Source organism: Cervus canadensis, chromosome 24, assembly GCF_019320065.1.
Source record: "Cervus canadensis isolate Bull #8, Minnesota chromosome 24, ASM1932006v1, whole genome shotgun sequence".
NCBI lineage: Eukaryota > Metazoa > Chordata > Mammalia > Artiodactyla > Cervidae > Cervus > Cervus canadensis.
Window position 1 is genome coordinate 28,385,451 of NC_057409.1, and position 22,747 is coordinate 28,408,197.

The 22,747-nt window shown below is 46.9% G+C and overlaps 1 protein-coding gene across 2 annotated transcripts in view; it reads right to left on the bottom strand.

The window, feature by feature from the left end:
* The window catches only part of PNKD (PNKD metallo-beta-lactamase domain containing), a 69,506-nt gene that overhangs the window by 15,730 nt on the left and 31,029 nt on the right, over positions 1-22,747 (bottom strand). The window contains exon 1 of one of the 2 annotated variants that reach the window (XM_043445878.1): positions 5,800-6,036. The exons of the other annotated variant lie outside the window; for it this stretch is intronic. Within the exon in view, the coding sequence (XP_043301813.1) occupies positions 5,800-5,960 (161 nt within the window). The 5' untranslated portion in view covers positions 5,961-6,036. Of the gene's footprint in view, positions 1-5,799; positions 6,037-22,747 lie in introns of those variants that run through there. 2 annotated transcript variants of the gene reach the window in all.

Consider the following 22,747-nt stretch of genomic DNA (forward strand, 5'->3'; position numbering starts at 1 on the left):
GAAGATAACGAGACAGCGAAAAAGGCCCTAGAGGGCGAAGAGTTTCCTGAAGCTGCCAGCAAGGCCTTGAGGGGTCGGGGGACAACTTCCCCATGACCAGGAGAGGGACAGTGCCTGCAACAGGTCAAGACACAGGCCTGACCGGGAGACCAGAGGCCCCGTCTCCATACCCACCCCCTCATCTGGTTTGGTCCTCTGCTGACTTTGCAGATCTCTCCAGCCTTCAGCGTCTTTCCCAGGGGGAGGAGGAGCGGCTCCTGAGGGCTCCCCAGGAGGCCCAGAGGCATAGTCAAATCTCAGTCCTGGGCAGGAGGCATGGACTATTTGTGTCTCCTTGCCTGAAACCCCAGGCCACCTGCCCAACCAAGGCCCTAGGGTTTTGTTTGGTGTGGGTCTGTTTCTTGGCCCTCCCTCCCGCCTCCATCCTTCCCCTCCTCACCCCAATCCCAGGCCCTCTTGATTCAGCCCTGTTCCCCAGGCTTGGCCTGTGGAAGTCCAGCGAGGAAATCACACCCATGAACACCTGATGCAGGAACAGGCAAGAATACACAATGAAAGCTCTAGGAGGAGAGACAGTGCCAGGGGTCAGTCTAGAGGCAGAGATGAATTTTGACTGGAGAGGCTGGATAAGCGTTGTGGAGGAGAGAGCATTTGGGCCAAGCTTTTTATTAATTCCAAAGCCCTTTAATGAGGGCCAACTCTGCGCCAGCTACTGTTCTGGAAGCTGGGGTACAGAAGTGAAAGAAGTTTCTTCCCTCACATGGCTCATATCCTGGTTGAGGGAGAAAGCCAGTAAACAATAGGCAAGTCCATATACAGGATGTCATGTGGTGATATGTACTGTGGAGAATGGGCTTCCCGCTGGTTCAGAGGTAAAGAATCTGCCCCCTAACGCAGGAAACGCAGGAGACCCAGGTTCAATCCCTGGGTCGGGAAGATCCCCTGGAGGAGGGCATGGCAACCCACTCCAGTGTTCTTGCCTGGAGAATCCCACGGACAGAGGAGACGGCAGGCTGCAGTCCATGGGGTTGCAAAGAGTCGGACGTGACTGAGCAACCGAGCACGCACGCGAGCACACTGTGGTGTGTAAGACTGCAGGCGTCGGGGCCCTGCTATTTTTATGCAGGGGGGTCAGGGTAGGCCTCTTAATACAGTGAAATTTGAGCAGAGACCTAAAGGAAGCCAGGCACAGCCACGTGGCCATCTGGGGGAAGAGGGGTCTCGTGAGAGAGAACAGAGACAAAAGAGCTTGGAGGTTAGACTGTCTCAGAGTGCTTGAGGAACAGCAAAGTGGCCTGTGGCCGAAATCCAATGAGCAAGGTGAAGGGCACACAAAAAACCAGCAAAAACAATGAGGTTGGGGGTAGGCAGGTCCCTCTGGACCTTGGAGCCATTCTGGAGGGTTCTAAGCAGAGGAGTTGCACATTTCTGACTTAAATCTTAAGGGTTTGATTCTGGTTGCCTTGCTAAGAGTGCTCTTGTGTGTACAAAGGCTGAAGGGAGCTGTCAATTTAGGAGATCAGGTGAGAGGCGACCAGGGGTTGGCCCAGGGTCGTAGCAGTGGAAGTGGGGTGAGTGTTCAGATTTGGGGCATATTTTGAGGATGAGCTTTGAGGAAGTAATATTTGATGTAGGGAGGAAGGTCTGGCAGACCCCAGAGAGAAGTACAACAAGAGCATAGGGCCTGGGGAAGACGGGATTGCGTAGCTCTGGAGGGGGTGCGGGAGGGCCCCAAAGGCCTGGGTGGGGGGTGTGGACTCCGTTCTGTGGGCAGCATGGCCTGGGGAAGGGCAACCTACTGGGACACGCAGCAGAGCCTCTGTGGGTGCTAGTGCTGTGGCTCTCCAGGGTTCCAAGGCCTGCAGAAAAGAAAAGGACGCACCCCGCTTCCCTCCTGAAGGCCCAGCCCACTGCCTCTGTGTGGTCTTTACTCTGGCTACAAGCAGGTGGGCCATGCACTCTAGGGTCCTCAGCTCAGGACTCCTGCACCCTCTTTGAAATCAAGCCATTGGTCCTCACTGGCCCCAGAGAAGGGCTTTTCTCTTGCAAAAGTGGAACAAGCAAGGTTTGTCCTGGGACAGTTGGTTTCACTTGGGTCAGGAGATTCAAGAAAGATCCTCTATGCCTCGGAATGAAGAGGGGGCTTGGTCAGGGAGGATGGGAGAGTTTTGTCTGTTGGACTGTCCATTTGCAGAGGCTGGCTGCCTTCCACTTTCTCAGCTCTGAAAGATGGTTCCCAGCCCTGCACGCAGGAACCCAGCCTAATTCCCCATTCACTGCTCCCTCTGCAGACAGGCCCTGTTCAGGGTCCTGTTCTCTAAGCAAACCTCCTCAACAGCCACTGAGAAGGCAAAGGGGCAAAAGGGAAACTGAGGCATGAGGCAGGGGGCACACAGAAGGGAGCACACACTCCCAATCCCAGCCTCCCCAGGCACACCCCGTCACTCTTGGGGAACCTATCATGCCCTGTGCCTCTGGCCAGTCAGGGTCCTTGTTCCTCTCACCGACTCCTTGAGAACAGCTCCTTTCAGTGATCCTGCAATCCTGATCCAGGGCAGTAAGGGGGGGTGGGGGTCACTGAATGAATGAAGGGATGTGGGATTTCCTGAGAGTAAGTGAGCAGGATACACTTGGAAGACAATAGAAGCATGTGTGCGTGTGCTCAGTCACTCAATTGTATCCGACTCTTTGGGACCCCATGGACTGTAGCCTACCAGGCTCCTCTCTCCATGGGATTATCTGGGGAAGAATCCTGGAGTGGGTTGCCATTTCCTCCTCTAGGGGATCTTCCAGACCCAAGGATCGAACCTGCATCTTCTGCGTTGGCAGGTGGATTCTTTACCACTGAGCCACCTGGGAAAAAGCATGTAAGGAAGCTTAAGAAAAAAAGAAGTTGAGGGACTTCCCCGGTGGCCCAGTGATTAAGACTGTGCCTCCACTGCAGGGGGCATGGGTTTGAGCCCTGCTCAGAGAACTAAGATCCCATATACCACATGGTGTGGCCCCCCCCAAAAAAGGAAGCTCCAGAAGGAGCCACAGCTGTCCTAATGCCATGCATCTTCCCTCCCCACATCCCCCATACTATAGAAAGAATAATTGTTAACATTTACGGAGCACTTACTACAAGCCAGACCCTGTGTACAATTTCATTTGATCCCCACAAGAGCCCTCTGAGGTAGGCACTATCACCAGGCCCATTTTACAGATGCCAACAACTGAGGCACAGAGAGGATGAATTATTTGTCCAAGGTCACATGGCTGCTGCAGCTGCTAAGTCACTTCAGTCGTGTCCAACTCTGTGTGACCCCAACTCTTTGCAGCCCACCAGGCTCCCCCGCCCCTGGGAGTCTCCAGGCAAGAACACTGGAGTGGGTTGCCATTTCCTTCTCCAAAGCATGAAAGTGAAAAGTGAAAGTGAAGTCGCTCAGTCGTGTCCGACTCTTAGTGACCCCATGGACCGCAGCCTACCAGGCTCCCCCATCCATGGGATTTTCCAAGCAAGAGTACTGGAGTGGGGTGCCATTGCCTTCTCCGGTCACACGGCTACTGAGCAATAAAGCTGGGATTCAATTCAAAAGCAGATTTATCTGACCCCAATGCTATGTGCTTAACTACTACACATTGCCTCCCAGGCCCTGCAGAGTCTTGAATGCGTGTGTCCACCTCAGGTTAGCTCAGATCGACCCTCTGCTGTGCCCAGTTATCCCCATCCCAAGACAATGGTGGTTATGTTTGAAGAAAGCCCTTTATAACACTGTCAGATACCAGTCAGTACTGTTATTACTGATAACATCAACAAGGACTCCTCTCCCAGTACCGCTTCCCATCTCCGCTGTCGATTTTCCAGCCCCCTAGTAAAGCCCTCTACTTGTGGTCCTCTCAGCCACACATTCAGGGTGGAGTGTGTCCATGTGCTCCGCCCCTCCCCTCATGTCCTGCCCCATCCCCGCCCCCTCCCTCTCCATCCTTCCTGGAGGCACCCTCACAGCATCAACACCTGACCATTTCCCTCAGACTGTTTCCTGCTGACACCCCCAGTCCCTCCCAGCAGCCAGCAGCCTCTCCCCTGAGGGACTGGACTGATTGTTTCCCAGATCCTGGATAGGCAGGATCTGGGACTCTGATTCCAGGCACGCCCTCCTGCTCTGCAAATTTGGGGAGCTGATTCCAAGGCAACCTTGAAATCCAGTCACAGGAAAGATCATGGGTTACTGAATTCCTGAGAAGCTCTCAGACAATTCCAGGTTTGAGGATTTGGAAACACCCAGATCCCAAGTTCTAGGAATACCCAATCCTTCCGGATTCTGAGGTGGCAATCTTGGAAATTTTGATCACAGGACTTCTGATCCAGTCCCTTGTGGAAACTGTTTAACTTCCTCAGGCTCTTTGTATGACTTCAACATTATCGATGCTGAAAGCTAGAAGTAGATTTAAAAATCTTTCCCCAATAGAGCTGTACAATTCTCAGAAATTTTGTGAGAAGCAATATATTTTTTTAATCTCACATATGGAGATATTTAAATATTTGTGAATCTTATTATTTTAATGCTGTTTGCAGAGCAATGGTGACTTAGCTGGAGCATTATTGAGAAGGTGACCATTGTGTGGGTTATTAGAGATGTGAATGCCCCTGTAAGGCACACACACAGGATTCCTCCTCACCCTTGTTTTTTCAGTTTTTTCCCCCACTGGACCCTTACATCTCTGTGTCTTAGACTGAGTGAGGATAATCCTAGGGATAAAGTTTCTGAGCTATCTGGGGTGATCACGAGAAGGGGGGTGAATTGTACAACCTCTTCTCTGAAACTCAGGAAATTCCCCAGCTTCGGCCCTCGGTCCTCGCCTGAACCTGGCTTTGGGCCAGGGCTCCCACAGTTCCCAGACCAACATCATTGTCCTTCAAGCGTGGCCTGAGGGCCTGCCCCCTGGCCCTGCTGGTCCTGGGAAGGGGATGGAGACCCTAGGAAGCCTTCTCGTAGCTCCTTCCCTGACTCTTACTGCCTATAAGGCAGAACAGGGATGGTTACCATCCTTACTCTGTCCTGTCAGGAGAAGTTGGGGTAAGGGACGAGTGAGGACTGGGGTAAGGGGTGGGGGTCAGAAAGGAAAAAGTCATTGGAGGTCAGTGAACCTTCAACAAGTCAGGCTGAGTGATTAGGGTCGGATTTCACAGCCTGGGGCTTATGACAAGGGTGGCGGGGGAGACAGGGATGTCGAAGGAAAGGGACAGACTGACCTACAGAGTGGGGAGTGGGGAATCCCACTTGGGACAGAAGTGCTTGCATTGAGTGGTGGGAAGCTGAGGGGAAAGGACCAGGGACACATGGAAAGAGTCAGCGGTTTCAGGTGAGACTCATTGGTCTGACATTCCTTCTCTCCAGCACCGGCCCACCGGAGGAACTGGGGGGGTGGGGGGAGCCCGGTATCCTGCACCTGTTCTTTTTCCAGCTCCCTTGTCTCCAACCCCTCATCTGGCTCTTTTCTCTAGAGGTCCTCTCAAAGCCCTCTTCTCCGGCTACCTTGACTTGCTCCCCCCAGCAAACTGCTTTCCCCAGCCCAACCCAATTTTCCACCCACCCCAAATTTCTTCGCTTCGTCAGTCCACGCCCCCCCCCCAAAAAAAAATCAGCTTCTCTAGCCTGCCTCTTCGATCGTTCTTAGCTCCGGCCCTGGATCCCCCAGCCCTAGACCTGTCAGAACCCCTAAGCCCTCCCCCGGCACCCCTCCTCTAGTCCCTTTTCCAGCGCGCCAGCTTTCCCGATCCCCGCAGCCCGCAGCCCGCCGGAGCCCGGCACGAACCCGATTCGGAAGAGCAGCCGCTTGCTACGCGCCATGAACAGGCCGCGGAGGGTCCGCCGCGCTCGGCAGCTGCGGGGGCTCAAGAGCAGGACGAAGACTAGGAGCAGCAGCCCGCAGCTGGCGACCCACAGCCACGACGCAGGCCAGCCTCGCCAGGCCATGCTGGGGGCAGGCGCCCGCGGCGGGCCAGGGGGCGGGGCGGGGCGTTGCTAGGCGACGGCTCGGCCCAGGCCCCCAAGTGGGGAACCTGAGGGCTTGGGGCCCCGCCCCCTGCACCAGCCAGCGGAGAGACTGGGGGCGTTCTGGCCCCGCCCTTCCATTGACTCGCGTTCGAACCCGCCCACTCGCCACCCTGGGTACTGTGGACGCCCCGAATGCCACCCGCTGGAGGCGGCCTGGCCCCGCCCCCGGCTGAACGGCCGGGAGGCGGGGCTGGGCCGTAGCCGGCATCCGACCTGCGCTAATCCCGGTGTACAATTGCCAGTGCCCGGGGCTCGGCCCTACACCCCACCTTGCCCCAATAGAAGCTCTGGGAGAGGTCCTGGAGAGGTCTTCTTGCTGGGAAACCTTAGCCTCATAAACTTCTACAGCTGGAAGGAAACTGGGAGATCACGTGGGTCAGCTGCCGTTCATTCATTTATTCATTAACTAAATGAATTTTCTGTGTCCTCCTTTGTGCCAGGCCCCGTGCCAGGATCTGAGGATGCAAGGGTCAAAAACACACATTCTCGGCATTCCTGGAGCCTAGAATCTCTCGGAGAAACAAACCAAATAAGCAAACAATTATCTATGTACTTACTATACTTATATATACACATGTGTGTATATATACACACATATATACATATACACGTGTGTATATATACACACATATATACATATACACGTGTGTATATATACACATACATACCTACCTGCTGTGTGATTATAACACTATGGTTCTATGGAGGTCAGAGAGGGCCAATTTAGGTGTGGGAGGGCCTCCCTGAGCAAGTGAAATGTAAGCCATGCCCTGAATGATAAGAAGTCACAGAGGCTGAGAGGGAGTGATTCCACCAAGATTATACAAAAATGATGGCAGAAATAGGAATAGGACCCAAAATAGCCCAAGCCGATGGGAATTCCACATCATTGACCCCTCCACCCCCACCATACTGCCTTCCGGATGAATTCCAGAGGTTAAGATCAGTGGGTTGGAAGAAAATGTAGACAGGCATGGTGATCTCTTTAATAAATTTGGGCAAACTGGAACTTGGGGCTGGGCTCCTTCCAGTTGCAACCCTAGCCTTAGTCCTGCACAGGGAGGGAAGGAAATCTGCAAACAGTGAAGGCAGTGATCTCTCCTGCAGGAAGATGGTTGGGGAAGGGAGTGGGCGAGGCAGGGCTCTTGTTTTCTTCTGTTTCTTTGCTTCCGCCTGTGCTCTGGCCTGAGAGAGGCTGGATAACCTGATCCCCAAACCACACATTTTTCCTTTCCCTCTGATGTACTGTGAGTAGATCACTGGATCTAAAGATTGATGGAGATGCTCCCAGCATGGAGAGCATTCAGGTATAGGCTCATTATGCATAATAAATTGAAGGCCTCACTCCTCACCCACCTCCGAAGAAAAAGCCAAGATACATGTTAAATTATCCCCAAATTGAATTGTAATCCCAACACCCAACCCTGGGTTTCCTTCTGTAACTCCAGACAGTGAAGTTTCTCTTATCTTAAAGGTCAGAGATACAGCCTGCTCCCTTCCTGTCTCCATACCCACAATTCAGCTTCTTCTCAGTGCCTGGCACATAAAGGGCTCCCAATAAACAAGAATCAGATAGAAATGAATTAAACCCCTGTGTATGCTGCAAAAGGGGTGGGGCTGAGAACACTAACAAGCTAGTTTGTAGAAGGCCCTTCTGGGCCAAGGGAACTTGTATGTCTCTAAGTCTGTGTCTATACATGCAACGTGAAGAATTATGGAGCCTGGTCAAAAGTCACTGTGAACACACCTTTCTGCAGGTACGGCTGTGCCAGGCATGATACTGAGAAATCAAAACACAGCCTCTGACATCTGAAACAGGAAATGCAGGCTCAAGCATGAGCTCGCAGATACAGAAATGATTGAAGGCTAAATCTAATCTCATGCTACACACACATTTACAATATTATAGCTAATCATCCAACATACATTTTATGAAATGCAGGGAGCTGGACAAGGCTGGGGATAAGGAGTAAGAGTGGGTGTTTTGGAGAATTCACACAGGACCAGGAAGCTTCCCTTCCCTCTTGAACTATTCTGGAAGATGTTCAACATCCACTCCAAATCCGCTTTGGTTTCACCTCAGGTGGCACCAGTGGTAAAGAACCCACCTGCCAATGCAGGAGGCTAAAGAGCTGTGGGTTCAATCTCTGGGTTAGCAAGATCCCTTGAAGTAGGAAATGGGAACCCACTCCAGTATTTCATGGACAGAGGAGCCTGACAGGCTACAATCCTTGGGGCTGCAAACAGCTGGACACAACCTCACCACTGAGCGCACACACACCTCTCCCATGAGAATTTTTTGCCCCAGCCAGATTGATGCTTCATTATTCACCCTGTCCTGCACTTGATACCTGGTAATACCTCACTGCTTGCAGACATTTGGCTTGGGGGGCACTCCTAAGATGAAGATCGGCCTGTGCTTGGCAGAGCTTTTATTTTGCTGAGATCTCCTCTCATTATCCACAGTTATTATTGAAAACCTCCGGCCCAGCTCCAGTTCCTTTGCTTTCAGCCAATATGCTTCTTAGAGGAAGTAATTTCCCTGCCCAGCCAGCCTTCTACAAATTTTGCGACTTACATACGAATTTTTGGAGGAAATACTATTAGTTCCTCTTGTTCATATTGTCAAGCAGTGTTTCTCCTGGCCTCCACTTTTTCTTACTCTATAAGCAAACTCAAGCATCTCCTTGCCTTAAAAACTTCCCTTGGGAATTCCTTAGCAGTCTAGTGGTTGGCTTCCCTTGTGGCTCAGCAGGTAAAGAATCCGCCTGCAATGTGGGAGACCTGAGTTCGATCCCTGGGTTGGGAAGATCCCCTGGAGAAGGGAAAGGCTACCCACTCCAGTATTCAAGCCTGGAGAATTCCATGGACAGTATAGTCCATGGGGTCGAAAAGAGTTGGATATGACTGAGCAACTTTCACTTTCCAGTGTTTGGGACTCTGAGCTTCTACTGCACAAAGCATGGTTCAATCCCTGGTTGAGAATCTTAAGATCCTACAAGCCATGTAGCGGAACCAAAAAAAAAAAGCCCCAAAACCTGGCCTTGACCTTGGGTCCATATCTAATTTCTGTTCTGCCTTTATCTTAACACAATCTAGTTTCCGGAAAGGCTTTCTCCTTGTGTGTGGTATTAATAGATTGCATTTCAGTTCTCAATTCTTCATCTCTCCCTGAAAATATACACTTTACCATATGACTACACACCATTTCCATGGAGGTGAAATATATTTCTCCCACACCACTGATCTTGGACTTGGTCTTGTGACTTGCTTTTGGCAATGGAATGTTAGCAGACATGATACAAAAGAGGTCTTAAATATGCTTAACAGTTAACTTGGACTCTAGCCACACCTTTCACCATGAGAACATCCTGGGTAGTCAGTTGCTTGGCTAAGGAGAGTCAAAGACACATGGAGGTGACCTGGACCCACTCACAGCTGGAAGTCAACTCAGCCCAGCTGTTGTTCAGTTGCTAAATCCTGTCCAACTCTTTGCAACACCATGGACTGCAGCACACCAGGCTTCCCTATCCTTCACCATCACCCGGAGTTTGCTCAAACTCATGTCCATTGAGTCAATGATGCCATCCAACCATCTCATCCTCTGTCACCCCCTGCTCCTCCTGCCCTCAATCTTTCCCAGCATGAGGGTCTTTTGCAATGAGTCAGCTCTTCGTATCAGGTGGCCAAAGTATTGGTGCATCAGTTTCAGCATCAGTCCTTCCAGTGAATATTCAGGGTTGATTTCCTTTAGGATTAACTGGTTTGATCTCCTTGCTATCCAAGAGACTAAAGAGTTTTCTCCAGCACCACAATTCAAAAGCATAAATTCCTTGGCACTCAGCCATCTTTACGGTCTAAGTCTCCCATCTGTACATGACTACTGGAAAAACCATAGCTTTGAATAGATGAACCTTTGTCGGCAAAGTGATACTTTTTATCATGCTATCTAGGTTTGTCATAGCTTTCTTTCCAAGGGGCAAGCGTCTTTCATGGCTGCAGTCACCATATGCAGTGATTTTGGAACCCAAGAAAATAAAATCTGTCACTGTTTCCACTTTTCCCCCATTTACTTGCCATGAAGTGATGCGACTGGATGTCATGATCTTAGTTTTTTGAATGGTGAGTTTTAAGCCAGCTTTTTCAGTCTCCTCTTTCTCCCTCATCAAGAGTCTCTCTAGTTCCTCTTCACTTTATGCCATTAAAGGGGTATCATCTGCATATCTGAGGTTGTTGATATTTCTCCTGGCAATCTTGATTCCAGCTTGGGAGTCATCCAGCCTGGCATTTCTCATGATGTACTCTGCATAGAAGTTAAATAAGCAGGGAAACAATATACAGCCTTAACATACTCCCAATTTGGAACCAGTCTGTTGTTCCATGTCCGGTTCTAACTGTTGCTTCTTGACCTGTATTCAGGTTTCTCAGGAGGCAGATAAGGTGGTCTGGCATTCCTACCTTTTTCAGAATTTTCCACAGTTTGTTGTGATCCACACAGTCAAAAGCTTCAACATTGAGTATTCATATGTTGGTGTGAATTGTCTGATTCATACAGATTGGGTATCAACTGGTACAATTTTCTAGAAAACAATTCCAATATGCATCAAGGTTTTAAAAAATATATATCCTTTGACTTAATAATTCCTTTTTAGCAACCTGCAAAAGATCTGCCCCAAATGTACACAATGGTGAGGCTGTAAACAGCCAACAGGTCAGGCAGTAAGGGAAGAGTTAAGGTTCTATGAACCTCTGTGCAGGTTTTATTTTTTATTCTATTTTTTATTTTATTTTATTCTATTTTTTTTAAAGATGATGTGTGTGTCATCACTTTTCTTTTATTATTTTAATTATTTATTTATTTATGTGGCTGTGCCAGGTCTTAGATGTGTCATGCAAGGTCTTTTTTTTAAGTTGTGGCTTGTGGAATCTAGTTCCCTGACCAGGGATAGAAGCCCGGGCCCCTGCACTGGGAGGGTGTGGATTCTTAGCCACTGGACCACCAGGGAAGTCCCTAAAATGGTGTTTATAGTTAGAACCCGTGGTATGATTGATCCTGGATTGGATCGTGGACCAGAAAAAGGACACTGGGGGACAACTGCCAAAATTTGAATAATGACTGTAGAGAGGTTTTTAGATTTGTATCAATGTTAATTTCCTGGTTTTGATTCTAACACTGTAGTTAAAAGTAAGAAGTGAACATTTAGGGAAGCTAGGTGGCAGGTGTATGGGACCGCCTTGTATTTTTTGCAAATATTTTCTAAGCCTGAAATAACTTCAAAATAAAAAGTTTTGTTTTTTTTTTTAAAAGAACAGAACACACACAAACAGAACAGAGTTCATATGTCAACAAACATCGTTTTTAAAAAACAGTACCGGTGTGGCTGATCCTGCTGCTTGATTGATGCCCATTCTCCAACCCTCCCTGCTTTCCTTGTTAACCCCTGTTGTGCCTGGGAACAGCTAGGGCTTCCACGTGAGTCCCTCCTCCTGATTGGTCTAAGCCAACTGGTGCTCTCATTGCCCTGCCAAGTGACTGGTTAGACTCAGGAATACGAGACAGTTCTTGCCATTAGATAATAATAGCAAATATTTATATAGCACAAACCACGTGCCAGGCACTATCCTAAGTGCTTTACACAGTTTAACTGTCAGTTCTCACGACAACCCTATGAATCAAACATGGATATAATTCCCATTGGCACAGATAAAACATGAAGGCACTGAAATATCAAGTCAGTTCCTCCAGGTCACACGGTGATTTGCTTCAGGTTGAGATGGGGAGGGAAATAGGCTGGAAAGTGAAAGTGTTAGTCTCTCAGTCATGTCTGACTCTTTGCGACCCCATGGACTCTAGTCCCCCAGCCGCCTCTGTCCCTGGGATTTTCCAGTATTCCAGGCAATACTGGAGTGGATTGCCATTCCTTCTCCAGGGGATCTTCCCGACCCAGGGATCGAACACAGGTCTCCCACATTGAAGGCAGATTCTTTATCATCTGAGCCAAATAGGCTTTTCATAGTTGTCAAAACAGAATATAATAGGGCTCTGCTCTTTTCTTTTTCCAGGATGCTATCACCTGCCTGTGATGCCTGGAACTATGACAGCCATTTTAGGTCTATGAGGCAGCAGCCCAAGAGGCAATTCCAACAGCTAAAGATGGCAGAGCAAAAGTGTGGATGCAGCAGGATCCTCTATGATCCACCTCCCAGAATATTGGAAATAGAAGCAAAAATAAACAAATGGGACATAATTAAAATCTGTACAACAAAGGAAACTATAAGCAAGGTGAAAAGACAGCCTTCAGAATGGAAGAAAATAATAGCATACGAAGTAACGGACAAAGAACTAATCTCCAAAATATACAATCAACTCCTGCAGCTCAATTCCAGAAAAATAAACGACCCAATCAAAAAGTGAGCCAAAGAACTAAATAGACATTTCTCCAAAGAAGACATACAGATGGCTAACAAACACATGAAAAGATGCTCAACATCTCTCATTATCAGAGAAATGCACATCAAAACCACAATGAGGTACCATTTCACGCCAGTCAGAATGGCTGCTATCCAAAAGTCTATAAGCAGTAAATGTTGGGGAGGGTGTGGAGAAAAGGGAACCCTCTTACACTGTTGGTGGAAATGCAAACTAGTATAGCCACTATGGAGAACAGTGTGGTGAGTCCTTAAAAAACTGGAAATAGAACTGCCATATGACCCAGCAACCCCACTACTGGGCATACACACTGAGGAAACCAGAATTGAAAGAGACATGTGTACCCCAATGTTCATAGCAGCACTCTTTATAATAGCCAGGTCATGGAAGCAACCTAGATGTCCATCAACAGACGAATGGATAAGAAAGCTGTGGTTCATATACACAATGGAATATTCAGTTCAGTTCAGTTCAGTTGCTCAGTCATGTCCGACTCTTTGCGACCCCATGAATCGCAGCACACCAGGCCTCCCTGTCCATCACCAACTCTCGGAGTTTACTCAAATTCATTTTAATCGAGTCAGTGATGCCATCCAGCCATCTCATCCTCTGTCATCCCCTTCTCCTCCTGCCCCCAATCCCTCCTGGCATCAGGGTCTTTTCCAATGAGTCAACTCTTCGCATGAGGTAGCCAAAGTGTTGGAGTTTCAGCTTCAGCATCAGTCCTTCCAATGAACACCCAGGACTGATCTCCCCTAGGATGGACTGGTTGGATCTCCTTGCAGTCCAAGGGACTCTCAAGCATCTTCTCCAACACCACAGTTCAAAAGCATCAATTCTTGGGCGCTCAGCTTTCTTCACAGTCCAATTTTCATATCCATACATGACCACTGGAAAAACCATAGCCTTGATTAGATGGACCTTTGTTGGCAAAGTAATGTCTCTGCTGTTTAATGTGCTGTCTAGGTTGGTCATAACTTTCCTTCCAGGGAGTAAGCAATTTTTAATTTCATGGCTGCAATCACCATCTGCAGTGATTTTGGAGCCCAAAAAAACAAAGTCTGACACTGTTTCCACTGTTTCCCCATCTATTTGCCATGAAGTGATGGGACCAGAGGCCATGATCTTAGTTTTCTGAATGTTGAGCTTTAAGCCAACTTTTTCACTCTCCTCTTTCACTTTCATCAACAGGCTTTTTAGTTCTTCTTCACTTTCTGCCATAAGGGTGGTGTCATCTGCATATCTGAGGTTATTGATATCTCTCCCGGCAATCTTGATTCCAGCTTGTGCTTCTTCTAGTCCAGCATTTCTCATGATGTACTTTGCATAAAAGTTAAATAAGCAGGGTGACAATATACAGCCTTGACATACTTCTTTTCCTATTTGGAATCAGTCTGTTGTTCCATGTCCAGTTCTAACTGTTGCTTCCTGACCTGCATATAGGTTTCTCAAGAAGCAGGTCAGGTGGTCTGGTATTCCCATCTCTCTCCGAATTTTCCACAGTTTATTGTGATCCACACAGTCAAAGGTTTGGCCTAGTCAATAAAGTAGAAATAGATGTTTTTCTGGAACTCTCTTGCTTTTTCGATTATCCAGCAGATGTTGGCAATTTAATCTCTGGTTCCTCTGCTTTTTCTAAAACCAGCTTGAACATCTGGAAGTTCACCGTTCACGTATTGCTGAAGCCTGGCTTGGAGAATTTTAAGCATTACTTTACTAGCGTGTGTGATGAGTGCAATTGTGCGGTAGTTTGAGCATTCTTTGGCATTGCCTTTCTTTGGGATTGGAATGAAAACTGACCTTTTCCAGTCCTGTGGCCTCTGCTGAGTTTTCCAAATTTGCTGGCATATTGAGTGCAGCACTTTCACAGCATCATCTTTCAGGATTTGAAATAGCTCAACTAGGATTCCATCACCTCCACTAGCTTTGTTCGTAGTGATGCTTTCTAAGGCCCACTTGACTTCACATTCCAGGATGTCTGGCTCTAGATGAGTGATCACACCATCATGGTTATCTGGGTCATGAAGATCTTTTTTGTACAGTTCTTCTGTGTATTCTTGCCACCTCTTCTGAATATCTTCTGCTTCTGTTAGGTCCATACCATTTCTATCCTTTATCGAGCCCATCTTTGCATGAAATGTTCCCTTGGTATCTCTAATTTTCTTGAAGAGATCTCTAGTCTTTCCCATTCTGTTGTTTTCCTCTATTTCTTTGCACTGATCACTGAGGAAGGCTTTCTTATCTCTCCTTGCTATTCTTTGGAACTCTGCATTCAAATGGGAATATCTTTCCTTTTCTCCTTTGCTTTTCGCTTCTCTTCTTTTCACAGCTATTTGTAAGGCCTCCTCAGACAGCCATTTTGCTTTTTTGCATTTCTTTTCCCTGGGGATGTTACTCAGCCATTAAAAAGAATACATTTGAATCAGTTCCAATGAGGTGGATGAAACTGGAGCCTATTATACAGAATGAAGGAAGTCAGAAAGAAAAACACCAGTACAGTATACTAACACATATATATGGAATTTAGAAAGATGGAAACAATAACCTTGTATGCGAGACAGCAAAAGAGACACAGATGTATAGAACAGTCTTTTGGACTCTGTGGGAGAGGGCGAGGGCGGGATGATATGGGAGAAGGGCATTGAAACATGTCAATTATCATATGTGAAATGAATCACCAATCCAGGTTTGATGCATGATACAGGGTGCTCGGGGCTGGTGACCCAGAGGGATGGGATGGGGAGGGAAGTTGGAGGGGGTTCAGGATGGGGAACACATGTACACCCATGGCAGATTCATGTCAATGTATGACAAAACCCATACAATATTGTAAAGTAAAAAATAAATAAATAAAACTGGAAAAAAAGAAGTGTGGATGGAAATAGCATCCTTGAAGACAGTACTGAGCCCCTGAATTAACCCGTTTGGATTAGCCCCTGAATTTCTTGTTATGTGAGATAAAAATTGTCCTCACTGTCTAAGCCACTTCTATTTTTTTTTTTTTTTGATACTTGCAGCCAAAACACCCAAACTAGTACTATAGATGAATTTTACATTTTAATCTAAAATGGAGGGGAGGGGGAACAAGGTACAAAACTGTAGAAATTTTGTGTAATTGATATGATGGCTATAAAAAATTGGTGCAACTCCAAATAAAAGTAATAAACCTATTCTTTTCCTTCACATTAACTGCATTAAAAATGCATGGAAAAATATTTAAAATGCTATAATGATGATCTTTAATTGATTAATGGGGTATCACTTGTTTTCTTTTTTTATATTTTAAAAATATTTTCCACACTTCTATGATGAGAAGGAATTACTACTTTAATTACAAAGTTAATTTATTAAAACAAAGAGAGCAGTCCTCCTTGCTGCCTCATTTTCACTTCCCATCAATTCCTAGGTCCCTCTCCTGAGCCTCTGCCTTCATCATTCGATCCTAATTTGACTCTGACCCCTTGAACCTCCAACAAATTTGTCACTGTTCTGTCCTTGTCACTTAACCTCTGAGCAGAGCCTTCAACTTCCCTATCACAGTGTCCTCTGGGTCTTTTTTTTTTAAGAAATAAAACATATTTTATTTATCAAAAAAAGGATTCTAGGACTTCCCTAGTGATCCAGTGGCTAAGACTCTGAACTCCCAGTGCAGGGGGCCCAGGTTCAGAGATGCCTGATCAGGGAACTAGATCCCATAAGCTGCAACTAAGAGTTCGAATGTCATAACTATAGATTCCACATGCCACAACTAAGACCAGGCACAGCCAAATAAATAAATAAATGAATGAATGAATAAAAAAATTCTAACAAGGCTTGGCTTTCCAATCGAAAACATGTGTCCCATGATGTGTGGAACAGTATTTAAGCAATGAAATAAATTTCCAATGGTCATGATTGTGCCTTTTTCTTCTTTTTTTAACCTGGAGTATATATAGTTCCTTTACAATGTTGTGTTTGTCCTCTGGTCCCCTTCTCACACCCCCTACAGCTTCCCCTTCCACTGTCATCCCTCACATTTACTGCTTCCCCTGACTTCAGCTATCACTTGCTATTACTCATTACTCCCAAAGAGAAGTGTCCACCCTAGCTTCCCCCTCTAGTTCCAAACCTAAATGCTCATCCTCTTTCTGGCCATCTCCAGGTGTGGCGGGGCAGGGGGAGGGGACGGGGGAGGTGGGAGGCTCAGTCTCTTCTCTGTAAAAAGAACTGATAGTTTGCACCAAGTATTTATTTATTTATTTATTTTTTTGCATCAAGTATTTATTAAGGATTAACTATAATTAGCCAAGTAAAGGATGTAGTGCCAAGTTTGTTGTGGGTCAGGATGGGGAATACGTGTAAATCTATGGCTGATTCATATCAATGTATGACAAAACCCACTGAAATGTTGTGAAGTAATTAGCCTCCAACTAATAAAAAAAAAAAAAAAAGAAAAGAAAAAAAAAAAAAGTTTGTTGTGGGTAATCACTAAAAGTTCACTGAAGTTATTGCACCTTGTATCATTCTTGCAACATCAAGGTCTGGTCCCTGTGAGCGCTCCATCATCACCCAAATTTGGGCCCTGAGTCCCAACACGTGGTCCATTATGGGTACCTCCCACCCCTGTCCACTTTACATAGGTTATCAGACAAAGGCTTTGAAAGCCCAGGTCTGAATCAGACCTGCCTCCTGCTCAAAGCCAGTATCTACAGCATTACATTCACATGACTTGGTTTAGCAATACAGTCTCAACCCAGTTTTCCAGTTCTGTGCTTACAGCGCTCCTTTCCATGTCCCTGGCTTTCAGCCAGCCTGCAGTGGTCATTTTCCTGTACTTTTGCCCCCTTACCCCTGCCCCGCAACCTGGAGAAATCCTTTAAGGCTCACTTCTAGAGGTACCTTCTGCCCCAGCACTCCGGATATGGTCTAAAGCTTTCTAGGATAACTGTAACCAGTTAAAGGCCAAGTTCTCTTGGTCTGGGAAGTTTTGCAGGTTCTCCCAGGAGGAGGAAGGGAGGAGGGTAGAGTTCAGGCCCAGAGAGAACCAGAGAGATGCCCCCACCTTTGAGTAACAGTTCCTTGAAAGTCCAACATCCTCTTTGAAGGCCCTGTGATCACCATACTCTACCTCCAGACTCTGGTATATTGCCTGCCACCTGGTAGTCAAAAAGAAATGAATGGTTTGAAATGCAAGCCTTATTGCTTTCCACTTTGAACTACGGGGAGTCCAGCTCAAGGGTGGTGGTGGTGGGGGTGCCACCGTGGCTTCCTTGTAGACAGAAATGATGCCCTGTGCTTCCTGGTCTGTCCCTCATCCAGCACCTAGCACCTAGTATCACAGAGGCCTAAGTGTTTTCTTGGGTACAGGGCAAGGAAGACTAGAACCAGCGAGTCTGACTGTCCGTTATGCCCTAGACATGCGCCAAGTCCTCACATGTATTATTTCATCACCCTGACCGTATCCTCAATTAAGGTGAACGCCCTGGGTCAGAGAGGCTGTGGTGTACCTCATCACAGAGCTATTAAGTGACAGAGCCAGATCCGGTCCTGGTTTTATCTGACCCCAGAGTCCAAGCTCTATCCACCGATGCCATGTTGCCAGTTGGGGTAGGGAGTAAGGTAGGGGGTGGTTAGGTCAGATTCAGCCAGGAAACGGATGACTTCCTCAAACTGGGAACCAGAGGAGAGCTTTATGGAAGGACCACTTTACAGGCGATGGGCAAGGGGACATGCGGCTCGCCAGGGCTAGGGGCAGAGGGGCTCTGTCACCACCTGTAGGCCTGACAGGTGAGGGGAGGGAGCAGTTATGGAACTTGGAGGGACGGAATTGCTGGGACAGGGCCACCTGACTGCTGTTGTGACCTTTGGTTGTGGAATGAGGCAGTCCTTGGTGACCCTTTGGGAGGAAGAACAGATATCCCAGCTCCACTGGCTCCTGGCCACCCCTCTCTTGTGGGGCTCTCCACTGGCCAAACCTAGCTGAAGCTGGAGGTCAAAGGGCCCCTGCCATGTCCACCCAGGCCGGCCCTGAGCACGGTGGGGAGGAGGGTGGAGATGGGTGCGGGGGGCAGATGGAAGGGAGCCAGCCAAACGAGGCTAGAGAAGACACATGGGTTTGGGGCGGGGGGTGGCGGCGGCGACTGTGGGTGGGGTGTGCTGACTCTTCAGAGGTGAAGGCCAGACACCACCTTTCATCCACTGGCTGAGATAGCTCTGAACTGACCCCTCAGCCCATCCTCTGCTCAGAACCAGGGGATTCTCTTAAAATACAGCGCAGATCATGTCCTTCCCCTACTCAAAACCGTTCAGTGGCTTCCCTGTACAGTAAAACTCCAGATCCTTAACAAGGCCCCGGAGGTTCTGCAGACCAGGCCCTGCTCATGTCCTCAGTCAGTCTCCTCTGAGGCCATGCCCAGGGCTCAGCGCCCTTCAGGCACACAGCTCTCCTGGAAGCTTCTGGAAAGCCCAAGTTCTTTCAGTTCTGAGTAGCCTCCACCACCTTCACCTTCATAGCTTGTCACTTAGAGACTAATACCAGCATGCCTGCCACTGCACACACAGACACACACCCACACACCCATATCTATATGAGTGTTATCTGTAGACAAGGGAAATTAGAGTGATTTTAAGGCTTGTTTGACCTTGACTCATGGTAAGAAAGACATTTTTTATGAAGACCCTTATACAATACGTACATAAGTAAGACTGAAACGAAGTTCCACAAAACAATAACAATGCCTATATTCTCATTTTTTTCTAGTCCTTTTAAAAAAATGTTGGCATTATCCATTTAATTGATGTTACTAATGGGTCACGACCAGTAGTGTGAAAAACGCTGCATTTTAACCATCTTCCACCTAGAAAAATGTTGGTTCCCTTTCCTTGCCAAGGGATGATAGCCAGATCCTGTCCCCTAGTGGTCATGTTTGGAAACTGGTCGTGTCTTGGAGGAATACAAGGTGGGGGAATACTTTATTTTTCAGTAATAAGTACTGAGTACAGGCCACGCATCTGAAGCCTTGGGGTTTGAGAAGAATTATAGCATAGACCTCGACCCAAAGAATATTCTCCCGACTGATGACCACAGTGTAATTGCGCTAGGTCTGTGCTGTCCAATGTGGCCACCAGCCACATTTGGCTACTAAATATTTCAATACAGCTAATGCAACTAACAAATTTACTATTAATTTAAGTGAATTGTATTTTAAATGTTTTCAGTTATTGGAAAACACTCAAATATGTTTGGAACAAACTTGATGTGTGAATTCACTTTTTCAACTGTACATTTTATAAAAACTAAAGCTTCCATATTTTTTATGAAAATTTAACATCCAAATCCAGATGTGCTGTAAGTGTACACTGCATACTGGATGTCAGAGACTTAGCATGAGGGAATTCCTTGGTGATCCAGTGGCTGGGGCCCTGTGTTTCCACTACAGGGGAAGTGACATGGGAAGTGAGATCCTGCGTGCTTTGCACAGACCAAAAAAGAAAAAAAAAAAATCAAAGACTTAGCATGGAAAAAATTCCCATTAATAATTTTTATACTGATTAAATGTTGAAATAATATTTTTAGATATGTTGGGTTAAACAAATATATTACTAAAATTAAATGCATCTGTTTCTTTTTACTTTTTATTTTATTTATTTTTTGGCCACACTGCACAGTATATGGGATCTTAGTTCCCCAGCCAGGGATCGAACCTGTGCCCCATATTTTTTTTTTTTTAATTTTTTTTTCCTTTATTTTTATTAGTTGGAGGCTAATCACTTCACAACATTGCAGTGGGTTTTGTCATACATTGACATGAATCAGCCATGGAGTCACATGTATTCCCCATCCCGATCCCCACTCCCACCTCCCTCTCCACCTGATCCCTCTGGGTCTTCCCAGTGCACCAGGCTCGAGCACTTGTCTCATGCATCCCACCTGGGCTTGTGATCTGTTTCACTATAGATAATATACATGCTGTTCTCTCGAAACATTCCACCCTCACCTTCTCCCACAGAGTCCGAAAGTCTGTTCTGTATATCTGTGTCTCTTTTTCTGTTTTGTATATAGGGTTATCATTACCATCTTTCTAAATTCCATATATATGTGTTAGTATGCTGTAATGTTCTTTATCTTTCTGGCTTACTTCACTCTGTATAATGGGCTCCAGTTTCATCCATCTCATTAGAACTGAGTCAAATGAATTCTTTTTAACGGCTGAGTAATATTCCATGGTGTATATGTACCACAGCTTCCTTTCCATTTGTCTGCTGATGGGCATCTAGGTTGCTTCCATGTCCTGGCTATTATAAACAGTGCTGCGATGAACATTGGGGTGCATGTGTCTCTTTCAGATTTGGTTTCCTCAGTGTGTATGCCCAGAAGTGGTATTGCTGGGTCATATGGCAGTTCTATTTGCGCCCCATATTTATCTCTGCACTGGAAGCTTGGACTACTGGACCGCCTGGGAAATCCCTCCTTTCACTTTTTTTTTTTTTCCCTCCTTTCACTTTTTAAATGTACTTAATGAAAAATTTTGAATTACTCATGTAGCTCACGGTATTTCTGTTGGACAGCACTCACAATGAAGAAGGAATTCATAGGGCCTATACTCCACCTCAGGCCTGTCCATGCTGACCATGCTCGGCCACCTCTCCAATGGACTCTGCACTCTGTGTTTAGTGTCTATGGAAACGACAACAGAAGGATAAGACCCCCTCCAGACAAGGGAATCGTGAAGATCGTATCCAGGTTACTCATCGCCTAAGAGAACACATACACTAATCACTCCTTCCTCCAGACAGGCCATAAACTTTTCTGTACCTGTCGGAGTGTAACCTCGTGCTTATTGATTATTGGCTAATTGTTTAACTGTCTGAGTACATGGCACATGAGTGATGTGGTTATTGGGATTCTATTTTCCCTTCCTTAGTTTATGTAACTCTCAAGGAATTTGAGGTGGTGGGTTTGGACACGTACACATGGGGTATAAAAGATTTTCACAAGTGCTGATCGGGGCCCTTGGCTAAGAGGAGACTTTGCCTTGGGCCCGCCGGTGTAATAAACTGCACTCCACTATCTGCATTGTCCTTCTGAGTGAGTTTGTTCCCCGGGAACGCGTGGCTACAACAACAAGGCTGGAGCGCCTTCTGATGTCCCTTCCTCCAGCCCCTCCTGTGCATTTTGCATCCCTGATGGAGAAAGGATGGAGGAAGTTGCAAGAATCCTCATTCAGACTGGGCTTTGGATGGGGGGAGGAATTAGGAATTAAATGGTGGACCTATTAAGGTTGAGATGCCCATGACCTCAACACTAAGAGTGTGGGCCTCCCACCCACAGCCCAGCACACATGGAACACATTAGAAATGTGGACTCTCAGGCCCCAAGCTCCTACTGAAGCAGAGTCTGCATTTTAACAAGATTTCCACATGATTTATGGGCTTCCGAGGTCAAAGCTATGGTTTTACCAGTAGTCATGTATGGACGTGAGAGTTGAACCATAAAGAAAGCTGAGCATCGAAGAATTGATGAACTGTGGTGTTGGAGAAGACTCTTGAGAGTCCCTTGGACTGCAAGGAGATCCAACCAGTCAACCCTAAAGGAAATTAACCCTCATTGGAAGGACTGATGCTGAAGCTCCAATACTTTGGCCATCAGATGCAAAGAGCCAACTCATTGAAAAACACCCTGATGCTGGGAAAGATTGAAGGCAGGAGGAAAAGGGGATGACAGAGGACGATATGGTTGGATGGCATCACCAACTCAATGGACATTAGCTTGAGCAAGCTCCTGGAGATAGTGAAAGACAGGGAAGACTGGTGTGCTGCAGTCCATGGAGTCCCAGAGTCAGACATGACTGAGTGATTGGACAACAGCAAAAACAGGTGGTGCTTGGGGTAAAGAATCCCCCCACCAACGCAGTAGACAAGAGATACGGGTTCAATCCCTGGGTCGGGAAGATCCCCTGGTGAAGGGAATGGCAAACCACTCCAGTGTTCTTGCCTGGAGAATCCCCATGGACAGAGGAGCCTTGCAGGCTTCAGTCCATGGGGTCGTGAAGAGTCAGACACAACTGAAGCGACTTAGAATGCACACAACACATGTTTTGTTTGCACACAAAAATTTGAGAAGCAGTCACCTATTTGATAGCCAAGTGGAGATACAGGGGGCAGTTCTCTCTCTCTTTTTTTTTTTGCTCAATGACCAAGGAAGTGTTGCAATGAAAAGGAAAAAAGAAGAGGAGTGAGGCTCTTTTTTTTCCTTTTCCTGATAACAAAGAAGATAAAGAGAACAGTGAGCAGGCCT